The sequence below is a fragment of the Podarcis muralis genome, chromosome 7 (genome assembly GCF_964188315.1).
Source record: "Podarcis muralis chromosome 7, rPodMur119.hap1.1, whole genome shotgun sequence".
Lineage (NCBI taxonomy): Eukaryota > Metazoa > Chordata > Lepidosauria > Squamata > Lacertidae > Podarcis > Podarcis muralis.
Window position 1 is genome coordinate 28,744,062 of NC_135661.1, and position 24,295 is coordinate 28,768,356.

At 47.8% G+C, this 24,295-nt stretch overlaps 1 protein-coding gene across 7 annotated transcripts in view; it reads left to right on the top strand.

Annotated features, from left to right (window-relative positions):
* The window catches only part of NPHP4 (nephrocystin 4), a 97,321-nt gene that overhangs the window by 43,294 nt on the left and 29,732 nt on the right, over positions 1-24,295 (top strand). For 5 of the 7 annotated variants that reach the window (XM_028740450.2, XM_077931463.1, XM_028740447.2 and 2 more), the window contains exons 10-14: positions 8,058-8,240; positions 9,216-9,357; positions 20,242-20,300; positions 21,743-21,859; positions 23,707-23,858. In XM_028740450.2, the coding sequence (XP_028596283.2) occupies positions 8,058-8,240; positions 9,216-9,357; positions 20,242-20,300; positions 21,743-21,859; positions 23,707-23,858 (653 nt within the window). The remainder of the gene's footprint in view (positions 1-8,057; positions 8,241-9,215; positions 9,358-20,241; positions 20,301-21,742; positions 21,860-23,706; positions 23,859-24,295) is intronic. The other 2 variants (XM_028740448.2, XM_077931462.1) reach the window with 1 other exon arrangement.

The window sequence follows — 24,295 nt, forward strand, 5'->3', positions numbered from 1 at the left end:
TCCTTTCTAAGGACATGCCTATGCAAGGAGTCACCCAGGTTCATTCTAGTGTAGCTTTGATGTTATGATGCCACTCCACTGCCCCGCCCCCACTGATGCTGCTGATTTCTTCCCCCATGACCCACCCCCACACCAAGAAAAAGGTGGGGCAGGCTGAAAAGGAGGCTAGCAAGGGGAAGAAGTCATCATTGTTAGTGCTTATGAGAGAGGGAGAAAAACCCTATCCACTTTCTCCATGCCAAGCATGTTATAAATTTCTATCCTGTCACCACTTATTTGCCATTCCTCTAAACGAAAATGTCTTATTATCTGGAAAGACCCTTGTCCTCAACAAAGACCTAGATGAAAGTGCCTTCGGCTTCCTCCCGGCATTCCCTTTGATGCTGTCGTTATTTCAAAACCGTTAATTAGACGCGGAGGTAACTCTTTAGTTAACTTTGCCCTAAATACTTCCAGGAGCCAATGCCATCGAGGAATTGTCTGCCCTTGGGGACACCAGAACCAGCACCATTCTGTTGGCCATTTGGCTGCCCCAGCAGCGCACTCTGCCCTTTCCCCCTTTTGGTAACTTTGGGACGGTGGCCTGTGCTTGGCTCCGAGCCCCTTCCACTTCCACCTCACAGCTCCTCCGAAAGTAGGTGAGGAGGTTGGGAGGATCTGTCAGTCGTTAATTGAGCACTTAATTGCATATCTTTGTGCAGATTGCAAGCGCCACCTCGACACAGCCAGCTTCTCCTTGGCCTGCTCAGTCTCTCTCTCTCTCTCTCTCTCTCTCTCTCTCTCTCTCTCTCTCTCATCTCTTTTGCAGGCTGTGAGCAAGCTCCGAGTTCCGCACACAGTGGGCCCGTTCCTGAGCCTACTGTAGAGACAATGGGAGTTGTCAGGCAATGCATCAACCCAAGGCTTGATTTCCCCAGGGGGTTGGCAATGGCCTGAGATGTCATACCTGACCGTGCCGCTTGCCTGATTGTACAGCCACGCAGTTGGAATGAGCAACCTTGTCTTGACAAATACATTGTCAAAAGTATAACAAATGAACTGGCTGTGGGTCTCCAGGGAAGGAACATCCTGTGTTTTCACCCTAGAGAAAGATTACCTCTCGCATTATAGTGTCACGGATCCAGAAAGGACTTAATAAGTGATGCTCTCTGCCCTGAGTCAAGGTCTTGCACAATGACACAACTTTCCACATGAGAATATTTGGGGAGGGACCACAGCCTCTCTAAACCAACATATATCCTGCTGTTGAACTGTACTTATGAATAGGTCCCACCCTTCACCTTTGCTGGGGAGTCTGGGGTGGGGCACAAAATCCCATATATTTGCAAACATATTTTATGTATATTTATAAAAGCAGGAATGCCCTTCCTGTCTCCGAAGAAGAAAAAAAGATGGACCCAAGACACCCAACAGATCCCAACAAAAGCGTTGCAAGAAATCAGAATACATTAAAAGAGTTGCCAAACAGCAACAGATAAAATCAGCCAGGGTGCAGACAGTTCATTATATCCTACAGCTGAGTGGGGTGGGATGGGGAGACTCTGGTCTTCCAGATATTGCTGGACTCCTGACTCCCATTATCCACTGGGCCATTGGCCATGGGGGCTGCTGGAGCTGCTGGGAGTTGGAGTCCAGCAGTAACTGAGCATCAGTCAACCATGAGTCAAATGGCTCTGTATTGCTCACACTGGCTGGCAGTGTGTCTCCAGGGTTTCCCTTCCTTTCCTGGAGATGTCACTGAGGATTGGGCCTGGGACCATCCGTATGGAAAGTGTTAGCTGGTTGTGGGTCTCCAGGGTTGTATCCCTACCTGGAGATGCCATTGGGGATTCAACTTGGAGTCTTATTTAAGAAAACCATGTGCTCAAGCACTGAGCCAGGCATGACCAAACTTGGCCCTTAAGCTGTTTTGGGACTACAACTCCCCTCATTCCTAGCTAACAGGATCAGTGGTCAGGGATGATGGGAATTGTAGTCCCAAAAAGCATCTGGAGGGCCAAGTTTGGCCATGCCTGCCAGTAAGCGATGGTCTCCCAAAGTCCATTTCTTTTTGCCTTCCAGTGCAATAATGCACCCACTCTCAAAGTAAAAAGCCGTTTTTGATTGCAACACCATTGGCGGTTTTGCTTCCGATGCCTTTCAAGGTGTTTCATCGCTCATCTTCAGATTCTGAGCTTTGCAAAGGTGTCACATGTAACATGCTAAAATAAGTATATTAAATCACACACACAGACCCTTCAGTCCATGGCATTCAATCTCCTTACTAACTGTGTGTGCAGGAAATACTGACTTGCAGCAGTCCTTCTGGAAAGCTCTAGAAACAGTGACTTCCAGAAGAAGCACTTGAAAGCTCTCTATTTTTTTCTTTCATTTAAAGAATTATTGAGGTCATAGCACAGAAAGAGAAGTGGCTTAATACACACACAAATGCTTTCTATGACTCAGAAGTGAAAACAAGCCAATTTCTTGCTCCTTTAACTCTTAAGAAGCTTGGAATTGTGTGTTTGTGTTATTTGTGTTATTTTTTAAAATTCTGTTCAGTTTTTGACACCTCACAGCTATGTTGCTGTAAAGGAAATTGACCTGTAGAAGCACTGAAATAATATAATTACATGGGAGATGGTTGAATGGAGGATTTGAGGAATTAGAGTGAAAGAATAGGGGTAGAGGAAGGAATCTGTTGGGATGGCAGCATTGCGTTGTAGTGGGTGGAGGTGCCTTTATCCAGTACTGACCCAGTTTGTATTAGGGATTTTCTCTCTTGCTAATATCTGTATCCTGTTTCCAGTCTCACCCGATCTGTGTGCTGATGACTAAGGAGAGCAAATAGAAGCAATGCAGTAATAATCAACAAAACAATGGGGCTTATAGGGACCCGCTCCATCCCCTCTGTTCATACCTAGGCATTATTTGCTGAATGATAATATGAGGGAGGCTCGATCTGGCTTCATGCAGACAGGTGGACCACAATGGTGGTTGATGGTCAGCTTTGCATAAACAAACCTGAGTTATGCTTAGTTCTCATGGATGCGTGTGTTCAACTTCAGGTGGCAGGTGGGAGTCAGGTGCTGTAGGGAATCCACATGATTCCCTATACAGTATAGAGAACACTAGCATGCCCACAAAAATGCTAGGCTAGAGCTATCTGTCATTTGGTTTTCTGTGTGAAGGCTGGATTTCTTTAAGTCTTACGAGTTCATCTCAGATGCTTTGGCCCAGACACATATTTATAGCCCAGACACTGAGACCTTAGGGCAGAAGACAGCTGATCTGGTGCTCTCTGGTTGTTGTTGGATTCCAGCTACAGTCAGCCCCAGGCAGCCTGGGCGATGGCCAGGATTTGGACGAGCTGCTGCCCAGAGAATGCCAGGGGGTGACGCTCTTGCCCTAGGGCTTCAATGATGGACCTTGGTTGTGCCTTCTCTCCTGGGAGATCCATCAGAGAGGAAGTTGTCTTGGTGTACTGTGCAGCCTAATCCAGGCTGTGGGTTACGTGACCTGATTCTCCTGGGTTCACACCCGGTGAACTGATCCATCTTCTTTGGAATTGAGATTCCAGGGCTATGAGATTGCCTGGGCAGGTGGCCCCAGCTCAGCTTCACAACTTGGGGAGCCCCTGTCAGAACTGTCTGCAAGCTGGGTCTCAACAGATGTGTGAGCAGGCGTAACTAACTCAAACCTTGAAAGGCCTGGTGCAATAACCCCGGAGCACCCATTTAAATTTAGGATTAAAGCAGTCTATTCATTTGTAAAACGGAGCCTGTCACCTTTCAAATGTGCCTTTCTAATCTGTGCATGCAAATCTAGCAGGTTGTAATTATGCTTGATTAATTAACCTGGAATAAAGGAACACGATTTCTTCCCCCACCAGCTCACCACAGCAGAAGCAAATGGTGTATCCCCAGGATACATCAGCAGCTTAGCCAATTCCACCCCCCCCCCCCCCCGTGAGATATTTTGCATGCTTGGAAGCTATTGGCTAGGGCTGGGATGACGCAAGAGAATGAGAACTGTCAGTGCATCAGAGAAATCTCATTGGTATTTTATGTGTACTGATCCCATGCCTGATGTTTTCCCCATACATAATCTAGGAGGGCACTGTGCGCCCATTGCTTCCCACAGCTCCATCACACTGTGAATACCAACCCAGTGTGCACATTTTAATATTTATAGATAGGCGATTGTATCTCCCCTGTGGGTCAGAGAAGACGCCATTTGTGCGTTCCTGTTTTGAATTAGACATGCCAGGCTGTGGTAATAATGGAATTCACTTTCCTGCTGGATGGCACCTGGTCCTGCTGGGGGAAGGAACAGCTCCTCTCCTGTGCTCTGCATGTCAAATCCAAACCCAAACTGGTTTACCTTGCATTAAAATAGCTTGCATTATAAAAATAGCCGGTCTTTATTAACCATCTCTGCCTGAGATATTTGGGGCCTGATATTTAGATAGTTGAAGACCCAGTTGTCTTGAATTATGATCATCAGGATGGTTTTTGAAAGCAATATTTGTGAAGCAAAAGGTAATCTTTGCTTTTAGGTTATGGACTTGTATGTCATCATCAATGACTGCTAGCTATGATAACAGTGTTCTGTCTCCAATTGTTGGAGAAGGCATGCCCCTGAATCTTCCGGTAGCTGAGAATCACAAATGGGGAGAGTGTGGTTGCACTCAGGTCTTGCTTGTGGGCTTCTCTTTGAGAGATCTAGTAGGCCACCCTGGTGAGAAAGCTGAAGCACTCTGATGCAGACTCCGGGCTCCCCACCAGGTCCACTTCAACCTTTGCCCTTGAGAACCTGGGAGCTGGGGAAGGGTGGAGTGCCAGAACAAAGGCTTGACAACCCTTTCTGCCATGGTGAGGGGGGTATGGCCTAGCTAAGCCCAGTGGGGCAGCTTACTCTATGGTCTTAACCCCTTCATGCATTAATTAGAGTTAAGCATGCTGGTCATATGAGGCTGATTATCGCAAATTATCCTCCATGAAATAGGAGGAAGCAGTTTACCCAAAATGATCAGCACCTGAGCGGGTGCCCCCAAGTAAGCCAGTTTGTATGCTGGGCTACTGTGATCAGGCTCCTGCACCAGACAGTCTGCCCGTCATATGAGTGTGAGATGTGCAGATTAGCATGCCTCCCAGCGCTCTAGAGTGTCATCAACAGCCCTTTTGCGCAGCCCGGCCGTGGCTTCGCACTGAACCCAATTAACCCCCTACCCTCTCCTTTCTGGAGGGTGGATAATCCCTAAGCTGATTGCCTTTGTAGCTTTCGTAATGAGCAATTTACAGGGAGCCGGGAGAAGGATTTCAAAACGCTGGGACGCAGCCGTGAGTTCCTAGGCTTTTCTTTTGAGACCCTTCTGAAGAGTCCTTAAAACGGGGACAGCCTGAGCCTCCTGAGCCTCTCTAGCTAAGAAGCCAGCCCATAATGTTATAGTCAGAATGGTGCTTCCTACCATTGCAGCCCATCCTGTCCCTAAGAAAATGCATCACTTTCTCTCTGGAAGGTCAGGTTACTGGCAGAATTAGTACTAGAGCTCCAGGTACTGGAGAGTGAATCCTGATTGCTGGGGTTGATTTATGGGGCTAATATTAAAGTTGGTAAGACTTAGGAGAAAAGAAACAGTTCTCTCCTCTTTAGTGTGAATGCCACACTATCACCAGCCTTGCAGGATCTGCTTTGTTATTTTTATTATTGTTATTTCTTAGAACCCTGGACCTGTAACTAGAATTGGGTGCACAATACCGGCCAGAAGGGCAGACACACATTAAGAAACAGAGCGCTTCTGAGCACATGCTCAGCCCAGGAATTGCGATCAGTTTCAGAAATTAACTCACAGTCATTTTGCACAAAAAAATCCAATTCTGGTTCCTGCCCACATGCTTTCTTTGTTCCATCACTTCAATTTAGGGGGATAGGGAAGCCTATTAGTCATTGCAACTGTCAGCCAAGTGGGAGTCGCAAGCTCTCCCTGACCCACTGCGAAGAATCAACAGATCTATCAGTAGAGCTCAGTCTACCAAGTATCTCACCATATAAACTGCCCCGGACCCTGCAGTCACCATCTAAGGCCCTTCTCTGTGTGCTCCTTCCATGGCAGGCCTGGAGAGTAGCAACCCGAGAACGGGCCGTTTCAGTGGTGGCCCCCCTCTTGTGGAGTGCTTGCCCAGGGGAGGCTCGCCTGGCGATTATTCCATACCCTTAGGTGCCAGGCAAAAACATGTCTTTTTTCTTGGGCCTTTTAATTATCTGAAGCCTCCTTGAGTGGGTGGGATGTTTAAATGTCGCCGTTTAAGAACAGGGTTGTCTTTTAGATTTTTATTTTACGCCTCATTTCAATGCCTATTTATTTATGATTGTAAATCACTTTGAGTTGCTTTTGTACAAAATATGAACCAAGCTTAATTATTGTTATTGCTGATAATAATACCTACCACCTACTCCAGAATCTCAATGCTACAATGGCCCTTTCCCAGCCACTCTACCATAGACTGTGGAGTGGGAACACAGATAATGAAGGTTTTATTACATAGGGACATTGGTACAGTGGGAGGAAGTTGCCTTTGAAAAATCCTGGGGTTTTTTGGCTCCAGGATCAGCTTGAACATAGCACATCATTTTAGAAGCAGCAAGGAGTTTGAAACTATGTATTTTTGGGAAGGGGCTTTTTTTGGATTATTACTTGATTTTATCCAAAATCATGAATCATATTCACATTTAAAAGCTAACAGATTATTGCAGATAAACTTTTGTGGTCCACTGCCTATTTTATCAGATTCATGAAGTTGGCAGAGGCAGGCACATCAGTACATATATGCTTACATAGGGTGTGGGGCCCAGGGGAACGAGGTCACAGGGAGATTGTGTTCATATGGCTGCCACTGTGCTCTTTTTTAAAAAACCATTCCCTTCTAACTTCTACATTGCCTGCACCTCCACGTATCATTGCCAAATTAAAAAGTACAACCAGTGTATCTGATCTAGAAGATCTGGAGAAGGGCAACCCAACTGGGGGAAAGTTGCAGCATTTGGGACTTCATAGTTTAGAGTTTAGGGACACGGGTGGCGCTGTGGGTTAAACCACAGAGGCTAGGACTTGCCGATCAGAAGGTCAGCGGTTCGAATCCCCGTGACGGGGTGAGCTCCCGTTGCTGGGTCCCTGCTCCTGTCAACCTTGCACTTCGAAAGCACGTCAAAGTGCAAGTAGATAAATAGGGACTGCTCCGGTGGGAAGGTAAATGGCATTTCCGTGTGCTGCTCTGGTTCGCTAGAAGCGGCTTAGTCATGCTGGCCGCTTGACCCAGAAGCTGTCTGCGGACAAACGCCAGCTCCCTCGGCCTATAGAGCGAGATGAGCTCGCAACCCCAGAGTCGGTCACGACTGGACCTAATGGTCAGGGTTCCCTTTACCTTTACCTTAGTTTAGAGAAAAGGCAAGTAAAAGGTGACATGATGGAACTTTATAAAATGATGGATGGCATTGAGAAAGTGGATAGAGAAAGGTTTTTCTCCCTCTCTCTTAACACTAGAACTCACAGGCATCCAAGGAAGCTGAATGTTGGAAGGTTCAGGACAGGTAAAAGAAAGTCCTTCTTCATGCAGCTCAGAGTTAATCTGCAGAGCTTGCTCCTGCGGGAGGCAGCGATTGCCACCATCTTGGGCAGTTGAAACAGAGCTATTAATTAATCAATTAATTCTAACATGAATCTTTTAGTTGCCTTAAACCATTGTCTCAAGGCAATTCACACATAATTATAAACACACACACACACACACACACACACACACACACACACACACACAAAAGCAACAAATCCATAACAAGTGGACATTCATGGTAAAGACCTAGCTAGTGAAGCCTATCAGAACAAAAATGTCTTCAGCCATTTCTGGAAAGCATGTGCCTGTCTTATCTCAACAGGGATGCTATTCCACAGATATCTGCATTTCTTGGTCACACCAGTATGCGGTGCTAAGAGTGTAACAGCCCCATGGAACTGACATTTGATAAGCGATGTCTTCATTCTCACATCCATTCCTGCCCCCCGCACCCTTGAACCACAGACGCCATCCGTTACATCGCTGACAACGCCGGCTTACATGCACTCAATTCGCTGGGCTGTTTGGAACCCCTCACCGGACGCAGCTTCTTCAAACGTGGTCCTGCCATTGCAAGGAGGAGTGCAACATAATCCCAGTCACGTTTTGGTTTACAAGACACCACCAGCCACCATGAGCTCAGAAGAGGTGAGTTGTGATCCCCAGAAACATATTTTGGGGGAAGTATTGGCAGAGCTGGTGGTTTGGAGGCAACAGGCCCCTAGCCAGGGACATGGTGAAGCCAGTCAGCAAATCAGCCATAAAGAGCAGTCAGAGGGAGGAACCTATGAGAAAAAATTGGCAGAATTGGCACTACTACATGTGCCACATAATACCTATTACTTATTTGTCAAAACTCAATTATTTACTGTGGCAGCACTTACACTTTGGAACTCCCTGCCCATTGATATCAAGCAGGCACCTTTACTGTATTCTGTTCGGCTCCTGCTAAAAACATTTTTGTTTAGTCAAGCCAGGTGGTTAGAAAATCTGATGTGAAATTTAATCTGTTTTAATTTTAGCTTCTTGCATTTTGTAACGTATGGCAATTTTCTCCTGATTTTGTGGTTTTACATTTTTGTAAGCTGCTTTGAGGTTTCTTATAATTAAGCAGCATATAAATTTTATGAACTAAATAAAAATAAACAGTCCCAGCCAGCGGCTAGGGTGCAAAACCGACCAGGAGGGTGTGCTAGGCTTGGGTTCCAGGGATACAAAGCCCCATGCTGAGCATTGAACCTGGGACCTTCTGCACTAAAGCAGGTATTTTCTGAGAACCCCAGCTTCTTTAAGAGAGAGAAAGGAGTTTCTAGTCCTTAAGGTGTGTGAACACCTGCTAAAATCTGAGATGGCAGAAGGGCTGCCAGACAAGAACTCCAGTGGTTGGAATAGGGGGCAGAAAGTCTGTGCTTCTACCCCCAAGGTCAAGCCAAGACTACATCAAATAGTAGAAATTGCAGAAATGTGAACAATTTATGCAGGTCTCAGAATTCTTGGGGCAGAAGTCAGATTCCTTCCACCCAGAACATTAGGATTTTATACTGTTCCACGGTGGCAACATGAAGAATAGGAGAAATAAGGATGTCCTTGCTTCCTCCCCTCTCCTTTTTTTCCAAATCCCAGGTGAAGCAGGTTGAGTCAGGGACTGTTCAGTTCCACTTCTCCACCGGCTCCGAGGAGCAACCTGCAGTGGCTGGAAAACCCTCAAGCAGCACGAAGGGAGAGGCTCCTCTCTCAAAGAATCCTCCGCCCACGCCGTCCCCCAGTGAGTTCTTTTTCCAGATTGCTAACTCTTCAAACGCACAGCGGGACGTCTGTTCCACTCCAGAACTTGGTGGAGGTGGGGAGAGACCACTTAAAATGCGCTGCTGTAGTCGGAGAATTTGGAGAGATAAGGCCAACAACATGGGCTCTGCTTTCTTGGCGAGATTCCCACTCTCTTCCCAGCCTTTCAAGTGCCGCCGTTCAGCTGCCTGCAGCTTGAGAGGCTGTTGTTTCTGGTGCACGATTGTGGGCTCCGTAATGGGAGACGCGCGCTCCCGTGGCAGCCACACAAGCGCCGTGGCTGGAGAAGGGAACACAGTGCCCTCCGTCAAGCGCTGCTAAGATGGAGTTGACTCATAGGATAGAATCATAGAATTGCAATCCATCCCCCTGAAAAGCAGAAATCACAACTAAATAATCACCGACAGAAGGCCATCCAACCTCGGCTTAAAAGCTTCCTGCGAAGGAGAGTCTACCACCTTCTGAGGTCATAGAATTGTAGAGTTGACCCGCTGCAATGCAGGAATCGCAGCTAAAGAATCCCTGGAAAGGTGGCCACCACCTTCTGAGGGAGGCCATTCCACTGTCAAAAGAGCTGTTATTGTCAGAAAGTTGTTCCTAATGGTTAGACAGAATCCCTTCTCTTCATATTTCGTTGCACTACAAGGTGGAGATTTCACTCCTGGGTTGGAAAAAGTGTTCAGTTTGTAATACAGTGGTATCTCAGGTTACAAATACTTCAGGTTACAGACTCCGCTAACCCAGAAATAGTACCTCGGGCTAAGAACTTTGCTTCAGGATGAGAACAGAAATTGCACAGCAGCGGCGTGGCAGCAGCGGGAGACCCCATAAGCTAAAGTGGTGTTTCAGGTTAAGAACAGTTTCAGGTTAAGAACGGACCTCCAGAACGAATTAAGTTCTTAACCCGATGTACCACTGTATCTGGGCTAGATGTTTCTGGGATGTGCTCCCCTGGCCCCACCCCATAAGAAATTAAGAGCAGCCTGTTGGATCAGGCCAAAGGGGGCCCATCTCATCCAGCATCCTGTTTTTACAGTGGCCAACCGTATGTGGGTATCTTGCATGCATGACCCAAACACCGCAAGAGCTCTCTCTCCCCTCTTGCGGTTTCCAGCAACTGGTATTCAGAAGCATTACTGCCTCTGATTGCGGAAGCGGAGCAGAGCTTCCATTGTGGCTAGTAGCATACAGTGAACCCCTGCCCCAGACCAAGTGTTGGGAACCTTTGGCCCTCCAGATGTTGCTGAACTTCAACTCTCATCATCCCTGGCCACCCTTGCTGGGGCTGATGGGAGTTGTGATTCAGCAACATCTGGAGGGTCGAAGTTTTCCTACACCTGCGCTAGACAGGTGCTGTCAACACTTTCAACCAAATGTACATGGCAAAACTAACGTTTCTCCCTGTGGGTTTTCCATCTTCCTCTGTCTGGTGCCTAAAATGGGAAATGTAATAATTCAGTGAACTTGGGTCCACAATGTAGATTCAGGAACCTGGAGACCTATATTTCCCATGATTCCTTGTACTTGGGATGCTGTTGCAGTGATTCTGGGCACCAGAGGTAGGGAAAGGGCTGCAGGTGAAGAGGCCTTGCTTCTCTTGCTTCCATAAGTTTGAGAGAAAAGAAGGAGACAGTGAGGCAGGGAACATTCCATATAGTAGCTGAATTATTATCTAAGATGGAGAAGCTTCTGTTTGGATTGAATAGGAACATTATGAGTCACACGTTCTAATCCTAGAAATTACAAACACCTTTGGCCATTGCTGGGTTGTCTCCAGTGCCCATGCTATTCAGAGTAGACCCACTGAAGTTAATGGGCATAACTGACTTGGGTCCATTCATTTCAATGGGTCTACTCTGAGTAGAACTTACCTGGAGACAAGCCACTGGTTATATCTCTCCCACTTGCCCAAAAGTCTTAGATAAGTGACATATTAGCACCTGAGGCTTCCTTGAATTTACCAACAACATAACAAAAGCTCCCCTTTCAAAAACAAACTGAAACATATATCTGCAGATAAAAAACTAGCATGTTGGAGAACTGAGCTAGAACATTTCATCCTGAGGTGCTGCCTTTCCTCAGACAGTTTTTTGGGGGGGAAAGTGCCCTCAAGCATCCAGCACGCCTCCTGAAGTCTGAGCAATAACTGCACCATGTAATTCTGCTGACTGCGTAGGCCAGATCCTAGACTTTATCATTCAGTCACTTAACAATAAGACAGGAAATTGCATTGAACTCTGCAACCTTACCTGGCTGGCTCCTGTTCAAGAACCAGCAATAGGAATTAATGCATTTATATAGTTTGCCTTTATCTGGGGTGGGTAACGTACAGCCTTGCATTAAAAGATGAAGTGAAGCGCTGTCCCACCGTTCATCAAAATCTGCTTTGCATTGCTCTTTTTAATCTTTCCCCATTTGTCTGTGGATGTTTTAACTGTATTCCTCTCAACTTAACAGCCTGTGTGAACACTCATATGCGCCTTTATTACCTTATTAATGTGGTGCAGTTACTGAATTTTTTAGGACTGTGTGCACTTGAGAAAGTGCCAGAGAGGATCTGCTGGTAGCAAAAACTTTGGTCTCCTAGCAAAGAGCCAGTTTCACTGGGGAATCGGGAATAAGATCCTCTTCATTTGAAAAAAAATGGAATTAAGCACAATTTTGCAAAGACCTGTGGGAGAACAGGGTGTTCTTAGAAGCTTGTGTGTGACCCATGGGGCTTTAGGAAGCTACATATGATTACCCCATGGAACCATTGTTCTTACGTTACAAAATAATTGTAAGGATTAGCTTGATGTGGTGGAAAGTGGGAATGGCTTCCAGCAGTCAAAGGGGGGCACCTCTTCTGAACCACACCAGACATTTGCCCCTCATCCCCTTGGCGCAGGAGTGGGGTGAACTTCAATCCTGGGGACCAAATGCAACACTGCAGATTTCCATCTGGCCGTCAAGAGTCTCCTGAGTCCATGAGAGCTAGTGTGGCTTAGTGGTTATAGTGTAGGACCTGGAAGACCAGGGTTCAAATCCCCGCTCAACAGTGAAATTCCCTGGGTGACCTTGGGGCCAGTCACTGCCTCTTAGCCTAACCTGTCATGCAGGGTTGCTGTGAAGGTAAAACGAGGAGGAGAGAGAACCAGGTACCCCACCCACCTTGAGCTCGTTGAAGGAAAAGCGGGATATAAATGCATGAAATAAATAAAATTTAAAAAACCACACCCCTTACTCGCCCTGTTCCACACTTTTTTTGAGTTCTTTGTCCTGGCTGAAATGCAATAAAATACTTATTGCCTAGATTGATAGATAGATAGGGGATGGGATGTAGAAAATGCTGGCTTTTGAATAGCTAGAATGTAGTCTATCGCACATAAGTAAAGAATCCACACATTTTTGCCTCTGGCTCCACCAGGCATTGGCATCCGTTTCCTAGTGTGGTGTAGTGGTTAGGAGCGGTAGCCTCGTAATCTGGGGAACCGGGTTCGCGTCTCCGCTCCTCCACATGCAGCTGCTGGGTGACCTTGGGCTAGTCACACTTCTTTGAAGTCTCTCAGCCCCACTCACCTCACAGAGTGTTTGTTGTGGGGGAGGAAGGGAAAGGAGAATGCTAGCCGCTTTGAGACTCCTTAAAGGGAGTGAAAGGCGGGATATCAAATCCAAACTCTAAAAGGCTGCCTACGAGGGATTGTTGCCCTCAGGGTGAAGTAAGGTCCCCTATCCCTGCCTGAAACTGAGCACCCATAATCCTTTGGGCTCAGAGTTGGTTTGCTCATGATTTTGCTGCCAAGACACATTTCAGTTAGCTCTCCCCCTTCAAAGCATCCTTTTCAGAAGAGTCTGGAAGAGGCAAAATAATGTGATAGCATTTAAAGTCCTGGCTGAGACCTTTCCCTGCCTGAATATTTCACCAGCACTGAAAGTTCCTTTGGTAATCCTGATGCCACTGAAGCTGTCAGCTTGAGAGAAGCATTTAGGCTGAGAGATATTACGAACAATCCTCCCAATTGTCTTTTATTTCTTGCTGCAGCATTAGAAGCAGCAGCAGCAGCAGCAAAATAAGATGCATTTCTTCCGTGGGGCCACTAGAGCGCAGTGTCTCCCAGGCTTCTGCCTTGCTGGGACCTGTGCTGACCTATATTCTGTTTGCAAATGCTCTGGTTTCAACAAGAGGTGGGTTTCATGTGTTGTTTAATAGGTTTTAAAACCTGGAACTGGTGAGGGTCAATTGAAAAAAAAAAGTTTAATGGTGGCAATTTCACTTAGACTCTCCTTGACATAATCCTGAGCGGTAGTTGAGTTAGCTGTGCTGGCACAGGGGCGTTGGGGAGGGGAGTAGCAGCGCTTAGGAGACAATCTAGTTTATTGTGACATAAATGGAAGTGATCGAGGCACTGCTGTGCCACTGACATTCCTCCCCACAGAGGCAGTTCAGCTGGTCGGAATCAAACCCGAATGAGAGAGGAGGGGGAGGACGAGTCCTCTGAGCGTGCTCTGCACACCCCTACTGCCTCTTCCAGCTGGGTCTCTGCTTGAGACAGAGCTTGTTGGGACTCAGCTCGGGACCCTTCTCATTTCAGGCTGGGCTCCGCAGGGATGTTCGTAATCAGACAGCTGGGGTTCAGGACCAGGGAGAGCTCCCCATGGAGCCACTTTTGCCCAACACCAGTCTGGACCTCTTGATCAGGACCCACAGAGCCTACTTCACTCAGCAGTAGTCTGGATGGACAACTTCCTGTTTGAATTCCTGCTCCATGATTGCAGTCATGGGATTGTTGTCTATCCCATACATGGTGGTATATGTTTTTACTCCACAGAGTGGGAAGTGACGGAGACAGGATGTTTGTGTTACTGTGTTCCGTGAAGTGGGACTATTGTCCTTTGTTCTTTTTTTCTTTGCTGTCTGATGCTAGAGAGAGAGGGAGCCATGTTGCAGTGCTCCGTGTGTGTATACGTAAATAAAGTAGATTAGCCAAAATGCTGAGTTGCTGAGGTCTGTTACGCAACTGCAAAGACTCTGCGGATCCCTAAGTGGGCCGATGTCTGTTGGCATCGGTCGCTGTGATGTTCGGGCAAAAGAAAGCTTTTGAAGCTCCTGAACGATCGAGCAGGAGGGAGGGAACATGACAATTGGGCATGTGTGTCTGCCGGGGTCCTACTCGAGTGTAGGCTGAGCTCCTAACACTTCCTGTGAAGCAATCTTAACTCAGCACTAGCCTGGAATCAAGAGTCTGATTCTGGAGATTTAAAGGGGCCATGCTCTTACACGGGGTTGGGATGCCTCCCATGATCCCTGGGCTTCGCGAGGTGTTGGAGAAGGAGGGTTCCCAAGCTCAACATGGACATCTGCCAGGAAGACCTAGTCAATTCTGGCTTCCTCACTTTCCCCCCTAAGTATGCCTTCCCTTTGGGGCCTGGCTGCCTTATCCAGTATGATGCAAAGGTGCTCGTTGGCGAAGCAGAATGACTGCTTCTTGCAGTGGTTCAGGTGCCCAGACTTCTTCATCCTCCCATATCATAGGAGCAGAGGAAGGTGGTTTATACTGAATCAGATCATTAGCTCATCTAGCCCAGTGTCAACTGTGACTGGTGATAGCTTCCTGGGCTTTGCAGCAGGAGTTTTGTAGCAAGATGCTCCTGTGGCCTGAACCTGGGACTTGCTGCATACAAAGCAGCTGCTCTACCACTGAGCTACAGCCCTTTCCCTTAAAATGGAAGATGGTAGTCCTAATGGTTCTAATATAAATAGAAAGGTGCCTTATCTGAAGTCATAGCATTGGTCTGTCTAGCTCAGTATTGTCTACATTGTCTGTGACTCTCATTAGTTTCAGACTCCCTTACCTGGAGTTTCCGGAGCAGAACCTTAGGACTCCGGCATCCAAAGCTGATGCTGTACCACTGAGCCCATCCCCAAGGTCTTTAAAATTGTCCTCTGCTGCGTGGGGTCCAGATTGTGGCTTCAATAGAAGCCCTACACATTTTGGCAGCTAGTGGAATTTCCCACAGTGAACATGTAGCAGGTGCTTGTTGCATGCTGCGCGTGGTATGTATGCCTGGGAACCATGTAGTTTCCCCAGACACATGTACACTGGTGGTTAAAGATGCATATTTCTTTGTGTGTGCTGGCCATGTGTTATATGTTTCTTGTGTGGCAGCGTCCTTGGAAAACTAGCGGTCCTTGCCTTGGTTACAATATGTGGAGCAGCTCTTAAGGCCATTTCATGTGTGAACAAGTCATTGCAGATCTTTTGCATTGCTCAGTGCCAGCTCATACGGGGAATAATTTTCCCTAGTAAGTGCGCCTAGGATTTACTTATTTATACTTCCCCCTCCCAAAACTATATATAATGTTTTTTGTTTTTCCTTTTAAATCCAAAGTGCAGAAGGCAGAAATGCCAATTAAAACAGCATTATAAAATACAATTAAAAATAACGCAGATGCTGCCTCCTTCCTCTCCTGGTCCCCCTAGCACAGCAACTGGTGAACGTTCGGTGTGTTGTCAGATTATGTCTTCAGCACAGCAACTTCTTTCTGCATGAGGGAGGGTATGCGCCCTGTGCTGTCCTAGCTCATCCTCTGCCTTGGGATTTTGTCTCTTTGCAGCCTCCCTTTGCCAGCTCCTTTCAACCCCAATTCGCTGAGGACCTCATCCCTCCCCCCAGCCCCATTTGGTCTCCTGATCTCTCCTTAATTGCCGGCTGAATATGTCTATTCAAGAAGCGGCAATGTCACGCTGATTGAGACTATTCAGGAGCGGCTGCACAGAAGCCGGTTCCATTGCATTTTGGGGAAGGCTGACGGAGGTCACAATTACTGACAGCCTATTTCAGAACATACTCCTCGCTGCTGCCACTGAAATATTACCAGCAGGAAAACACAGAGCTTTTAAATTGTCTTTGGCCGAGAGATCCGTGCATCTCTCAGGGATGGAGAGCGGAGATGGACTGCTCCAGAGGGAAACAGTTCAGTGCTGCCCATGCTTTCTCTCTTCTCACTCAGATCATTAACGTTGCATCCATCACTGCAAAAGAATCTGTGGGCCTCCAGTGAACAGAATCGTTCCCTAGTAAACAATGTCCGGAGTACTGGACCTGGACCCTGGGAGAGAGAACTGCCAGTCTCTGTTTAGAGATGATTCACCCTGGACATGGCCAGCTGGTGTCAAGGCAGGCCATGCTCCCTAAATGCTGAGGGGGGCACACAAGGGAGCTGTGTTTAGCTGTGTCTTTCCAGGGATGGGAATGAAATTAATCTGGCTCATATTTATTTGCTTGGAGGGGAAAATTCTCTGGTGCTTGGGCCCTGCTTGATGGTTTCCCACATGCAAGATGGTGGCCACCATGAGAACAGGATGCTGGCGTAGGTGGGCCATTGGCCTGATCCAGCAGGTTCTCCTTATATTTTCAGTGTTTTCAATTATTAACCACAGTGTTTCATTACATGAATGTTATGGATCCAAATCACATTTAGCGATAAGCTAGTAGCCAAGATTGCGTGTCCATTTGGACACACAATCCTTAAAAATGGCCTGCTTGGGACTCCACCCACCTGGATAGGTGGAATTGAGCCAGACAGAAATGTTCATGCAGAAACCAGCCATTGTGTCCAAATGGGCTGCCGCGACTGCTTCTTCCTTTTGGGTTTGTTGACATGAGTGATCCCACCCAGTCAGGGATCACACAATAAATGGGACAATGTCAGAGTGGTGCATAGCCAATCAGATTTGGCTTCATGATGGCAAATAACTGAGGGACAATGTAACTGAATGAAACAAAGTTTTTGTATGGAGTGCGTTTTGTTGCCACTACCCAGGTTAGGGACTTTCCCCCAGCTCCATCCTTGTCTCCTTTTGCAGCTGTAGCCTTAGCATTGGACTGTCCTGATCCTGTACTTCCTATGCTTCTTGGTGAAGGTTGCTTGTCTTCTTTGCTAAGCGAAGGAGAGGGATTGCACTCATCCATCACTTTCTGGTGTCGTGCAGGCCACGCGTGCCTCGACAAAGTGTCCTTGCATCATGTGTCTTATCAGCCAATAGGCTTCCTCTTAAAAATAGATCTGACCCCTGTTGCTGGTTGCTCAGGACAACTCCTCCGGAGGCTGGCTGTTCATTTTGCCTTCCTGGCCCAGGCGTGGTGTGACCATGGCCACTCTTACTTTAACTCCGCTCTCCTTGAACAGCTTGGCTCAGAACCAGGAGAGAGAGAGATTCATTGTTAACTCTTCACAGTACAAAAGGAAGGAGCAATCTCAAGGATTAGAGGGAAACAGTGTTTTCATCTGCAGGGTGAATTGTCCACTCCAGCAAAGTTGTCAGTGACGTGAGCTTTTGTCTTATTTGTTTATTTTTATTGCTCTTGTTTTGCTTCTTTTATTTTCTTTTTTGCATTTTCTTTGAGGAGCACAAGGTGATGTACATGGCTCTTCCCCCCCTTACTTAATCCTCACAACAGTCCTGTGATGTAGGCTAGGCAGGGACGCGGACTTATAAAAAATATTGGGGGGGCCCGGGAAAGCTCATGAATAATAAATAAGCTCATGAATATGCAAATAAAGTGGCGCCGCCTCCTCGTGAGCGAATAGGGGAGAGCGTGCTGCGCCTATTAATCAGCTCCAAAGGAAATTGGGTGGAGCTTTTGCTCGGGAGGGAGGGCAGGAGGCATGCAGCCCGCCCCTCCCTGTGCATTTTGGGCTGGGGGAGGGGCGGCGATGGCGCTCTGCTGGAGGGGCGCCGGAGATTATTGGGGGGGCGGAGCCCCCCCAAACGAATTTTTGAGGGGGCTCGGGCCCCCTCAAGCCCCATGGAGTCGGCGCCTATGAGGCTAGGTTGAGAAGCAGTGACCGGTCACTTTGTTAGCTTCATGACCGACGGGTGGGGGTTTGAACTCGTGTCTGGCACTAACCACAACACCCCACTGGCTCCCCACACCACACTTTTAACCAGGGACTGTTCAGACCATGGTGCACCTCAAGATTTATCTAAAGACCCTCAAGCTTTGGAGAGAACTCCCCTATAAGGACAGATCCCAGGGTTGGGCACTTCTTGATTTAGAGAAAAGGTGATTGAGATGATAGACATTTATAAAATGATGCCCGGCATGGAGAAAGTGGATAAAGGAAAGTTTTTCTCCCTCATGACACTAGAATTTGTGGACATCCAATGAAGCTGCATGTTGGAAGTTTCAGGACAGATAAAAGAAAGCCCTCCTTGAAGTGCATATTTAAACTGTGGAACTCACTCCTGCAGGAGGCAGTGATGGCTACTACCTTAGATGGTGTTAAAAGAGAATTGGACAAATTCTTGGGGGATATGGCTACCAAGGGTTATTAGCCATGATGGCAATGCTTTGCCTTTATGAAGCAGCAATGCTTCTGAATACCAGTTGTTGGAAGCCACAGGAAGAGAGCGTGTCATTGTGCTTGGGTCCTGCCTGGAGGTTGCCCTTGGGAGTATCTGGTTGCCCAATGTGATAACAGGATGGTGGACTAGATGTGCCATTGGCCTGATCAAGAAGGCTCTTCTTCTGTTCCCTGTCCATCGCAGAGTGATGACCTGGCTAGGGCTTGAATGGACGAATGTTCAGATCTGCAGCTTGGACTGCATCCAGCCTTATGAGCTGCTACCCAGGCTGCAGAGGGGAATCTGGCATGCAGTGTTGACCCCTGTGATCTGCAGGCAGAACGAAGCCTCTGGATTGGCTAAGCCTGCCCTATTACCAAGCAAAATGGCAGCAGCAACGGGATCAGAGTCCTATGAGGCAGGAAGACTCTTATGTTTGTGTGGGTGGAAGGCTGTCCCTGCAGCCCAACTGAAGCCAGTTAGGCCATTTTATACCTCATATGGTTCCACAAAAGTGGGGGGCATCTGTTTCTCTTCCAATTAGGTATGTGGGAGGTGGGGTGGAGAACAACACCCCTATACCAGCTAGGTACCAGGATGGCAGCACAGCTTTTTGAAGCAGGCTCGCAGGGTCTGAACGCTCCAGCAGACTAAAAAGGTGACAAGGAATGATGTAAAAGGCAGGCGAAACCTTAAGTGTTCGGATGCGTTCACGTCTCATTAAACAACCCATTTAACCGGGGCCTGTATGGCTGTAAGGGAAAAACGCAGCACATTACAGTGATGAAGAAGCTGTGTTTTACAGCAAAGAAGGAACATAGTCTTATCTCTGTGGAGGTGGTGTGGGGCGGCGGGAAATTGCTGTGCGAAATAGACACCAACCCCCTGAACTTTTTCTTTATTGAATATCCCATCTTTTTTTCTCCTAATGGGCATAAATGGTTCTTTCCTTCTCTCTCTTTGTATCTGCACAACAACCCTGTGATGCAGGCTAGGCTGAGAAAGGATCGCTGGCTTGAGGTCACCAAGTGCATTTCCTGGAGAAGTGGGGGATTTGGATTGCTTCCCTCACCCACTCCTGATTCATAGTTTGACACTCTAACCACTAGGCCACACTGGTGTACACGTCTCCAGAGGACAAGTGGAAATCAAAAGGACTCCCATTCCTCCATTGCCTCTTCAGGACCAGAAGGGTTGAGGGTGAGGCCACATGGCCCGTTTCATAGAAGGGACCTCAAGGAAGGGTTATCTAGTCCCCACCCCCCTGAAGTCTCTACTGTCTCCTGGGTTCTGGGGGCTGGAGAGAATGGGATGCAATTTAGAGCCCAGCTAGGAAGGCAGGACTCAATTGAGGGCAGACTCTGGGGCACACACAATAATGATTGGCCTGTCAAGCCACACCACATTACTTTTCTCCACTCTTTTAAAACAATGGCACATTAGATCTTCAGGGCAAACACAAGCTCTACTTGGTGAAGACCCACCTGTGTGGGTCACCTCCCTGCTGACCATACCTGATCTTCTGTCTCTCCTAGGGTCTCCCCCTTCCCCTCAGGTGCTGGTTTCCACCCAAGATTATTCCCGAGGTCCTGGGGTAAGTATGTGCTTCAGAGGTTTCCCACCTGTTCAGTTTAATGCTGTATTCCTAAGCTTTCAATAACAGAGGCTCGCCACTTCCTGAATTAAAAACCTGAGTACTGAAAGGTTCGCCCTGAAAGACTGGGAAATTATCTGCTCTCGGAGGAGCCTACCCTCTATTTCTGCGTGAGTCACTGTTCTGGGCATGCCTCCCCACCCAGTGGCAGGTCCATTTGCCACATCCCTGCATCAGGAATGATGGAATGATACAATCTCACGTAATGCTGAGAGCTGCGTAACAGCTATCCACCACCCGTGGAGTCTGATTGGAAAGTGGCAGGCTCTGAGTGGTGAGTCAGACAGAGATGTAGCGAACAACCTTACTTGAAAGTGGGCCTTTCAGATCCCTATGATCTTTTTGCACTGTGGGTGATCTGATGATCTGATTGTCCCCAGTGCTGAAGAATTACCTGCTCCAGCAAAGGCGGGGGGGGGGGGGGATGCCAACCAGAGCATTGGTAAGGGTAGGTAATTCTGCATTGGGAGGGTTTCTGTGGTTCAATTGCCAGTGTCTAACATGGGCCAGAGTGGTGACTCATGAAGAGATGTACTTTGGGCTCCTGAGAGGTTTTAGTTTCATTCATTTCCTCTGGCATGTGGCTTGAGAATTACCAGCTTAATGTTTTGTTTAGTTTTAACGGTGGAGTCCTAGTTCTTGTCCTTCTCTTTCATGGAGGGCATTCCCCCGCCCCCCCCCCCCCCGGTAAATTAAGGGACTTGGACAATGGCAGGGAAAAGGCAGGGGGGAAATAAAGGAGCTTAATGGGTCAACTTGCTAGGAAAAGCCATTTGGATTTGAAGGCAGAGGAGAAGGACTGGTGACTCGCTTTGCGACCCCGTCATTGCTGTCATTGGATGAGAAGCTGATGTTGCACAAATCCTGCTTTTAATGGGATGCAAGATAAAAGGGTGGCTTTGAGCTGCCCGCTTCTCTTCCGCTCTCTTTCATGTTCACACCAGGAAGCTTCCCCGCTTCACTCGAGCTGTTTACCAGTGCATTTTTTAGCTTCATTCTCTTCTCATGGTGGTCAGTTGATTTGGAGTGGTTTGAGAGTTGGCCTGTGACTGGGGAAGCCTGGGTTTGACTGCACACTCAACCAAGACAATCCATCGGTTACCTTGGGTGTCTTCAAAAATATCACACACGTGTACCCACTGTCAGACTGAAGTGGTATATGTAAAATTTAGCTGAGTGTCCCATTCTGCATTATGTCTGGATCAGCTCTTAATTGCAGCACCCTGCAGCTGCTTGCTTTAGGAATTCATCCATTCCAGGCATCTCTACGTGCCTGTTCTGGAGAACAAAATAAATTCTTTTCTTCTCTCCATCCCTTACCTTGCATCAGAAGAGCGAGCAGCAGTGATGCTTCCTACATAACACTTATATTTTCATTTCAGCTGTCAATATCCCAGCTCTCTGTGCCTCCAGTGAGCTGCTCCTCCAAAACCCCATCGCAGCCATCTGGAGGGGCTCTGCCATCCCAGTCCTCGGAGGCTCTGAGGCAGCTGCAGGAGGTAAAGGTTTGGACAATGCTGTTGCCCCAAGAGCTTGCAAAGACTCTCAAGTGCCCCTCGTGGGCCACATCAACCCTTTCTCTACCAAGCAGCATCACCAAATATTCTGGGGCAGTCAATTTTTATTGTATATAGCCAAAGGCCTTTACAATAGGCGACAGAAAATAAAAGGAAAACTTTCATCTAAAATCATAGAACGTAACCTGTAGCAGTTTACAGCATAAAAAGAAATTTACAACATTAAGACTTAAGATTGGAGTGCATTCACATAGTTGAAACGGAACCTCTTGGCTGCCAGCACAAATTTGGCTACCTGCTGGGTAATGTACAGATGTTTATCTGCTAGGAGTTCAACTGTCACTTCCTGTGAGGATCGACCTGGAAGCCAATTAAGAATTGGCGATATAAATTTTCCTCTGGGCATTGTAAACGGAGGGCAAATCAGCAGGTAGTGTGTGATGTCTTCTACCTGGTTGCGATCCATGTGGGTAATTCCCCGATATCTCCCCTCTAAATATGCTGAGGGCATCTGTTGGAATCTTAGTTCTACAAAGGCCCTGTGTAGTTGTGGGAAGGCCAGAGTTTCAAGGTAATGGGGCCTTGAGTGATTGGTCTTAATTTGGGGGTACCAAGCAGAGTAACAGGGCGGCAATGATGGATGCTCTGTCTTGGTTGGCATTCTGATCAAAAAATCCAATTTCTAAGGTCACATGGGCTAAGGACTAAGTAGTTCTCCATTTGAAGCCTATAAGCCCTAAGCTTATCATGGCACTTTTGTGCCCAGCCCCCTTTTCTTAGTTGATCTAACCAGCAGAGCTTAGTAAGAGTATGATCTTCGAAGGCATTGAGCCTGTGCCAGTATCTCAGATAGGCTAGATCATGGGTAGGCAAACTAAGGCCCCGGGTACCAGATCCGGCCCAATCATCTTCTAAATCCAGCCCGCGGAGAGTCCGGGAATCAGCGTGTTTTTACATCAGTAGAATGTGCCCTTTTATCTAAAATGCATCTCTGGGTTATTTGTGGGGCATAGGAATTCGTTCATTCCCCCCTAAAAAATATAGTCCGGCCCCCCGCAAGGTCTGAGGGACAGTGAACCAGCCCTCTGCTGAAAAAGTTTGCTGACCCCTGGGCTAGATCAATTCTGGCTGCTAGCAAAGGGAGGCCCAACTCAGCTCTGAGGTGGGCTGGCAGTCTCCCGTATTCTGGGGCATGTTATTGTGCTTACACACTGAGCGCGGTCCTAATCTGTTGTGCCTCCCCATCACCCTGTGGGAACCAACAGTGCATCTTGAACATCCAGTTCGCACTGGATCTGCCATTGAGCAAGGTGAGACAGCTTTTGAGGGGCAGGGAGTGGACAGAGCCTCTCTTGTGCACGCTGAGCTAGCTTGCTGCCCTTTGATGCAGTGGAGGACTGTGTCTTTTGCTGCCAGTGTTGAAATAAGACCCAGTCATTGGTCTTTGCTGGCTCATGTATTTGGAATGGGGGGGGGGGGAAGCACTGCCTTGCCCTTCATCTCAGAGCTGGCCCTGCATCCAGTAGCCTTCAGGCCCTGCTTGTGGGATATCCAGAGGCACCTTGTGTTACTTTGGAAGGTGCTGGACTCTCCTTCATTGGAGGTTTTCAAACAGAGGTTAGGTGGCCATCTGTCAGGGATTCTTTAGCTGTCATTCTTGCTTTGCTGGGGTTGAGCTATTTGACCTTTGGGTGCATTCCAACTCTACAGTTATATGATACGATGCTTTGTTCTGTCTGCGCACAGCCCTCTCTGCATCCAACCACAGGCATGTGTCAGCCAGCTTGCCTGTTTTGGATGAACATCCCTTTCCTTTTCCCCTTTGCAAGCAGGATAACCCCCGTGGAGCCATCACCCACTTGGAGTCCAACCTCAGCTACAGCTCGCTGGCCCAGGAATCCCCCACCGCAGATCAGCTCCAGGAGCTGCCCTTCACACCAGTGCACGTGCCCATCATGGCCCTGGGGCCGCACTCAGAAAGGTGAGGTTGTGCAGGAAGGAGGCAGAGCTAGTCACCTGTTGGTTGGCCCTGACACAGCAGACAGGATTGTGGGGTGTGGCTGATGGACATGGAGGAGAAGGACTGAGAACCCCCATTTCTGCTGTTGAGGAAGTGCTGCTGAAGACAGCACAGCCTCATTGGCAGCAATAAGACAAAGCAAGGGCTTGTTGGTTTGGGTGGGGAGGAAGCCAGAGAAGATTTCAAGGGGCGATGAGGAAGCCTCCTCCACCTCCCCTTTCCTGTAAGCCAGGGATGGGGAACATTTTGTGCCCCCCCCCCAGGTGTCACTGGACCCACATAACCTTGACTCCCATCTTGAGGGCAGTGGCCTTGATCTAGCAAGGCTTTTTAAGGAGCCAGATGGGAGTAGAATCCCCCTTCCCTGCTCTCTGCAGAAACACAAGTGCTGGGCACCT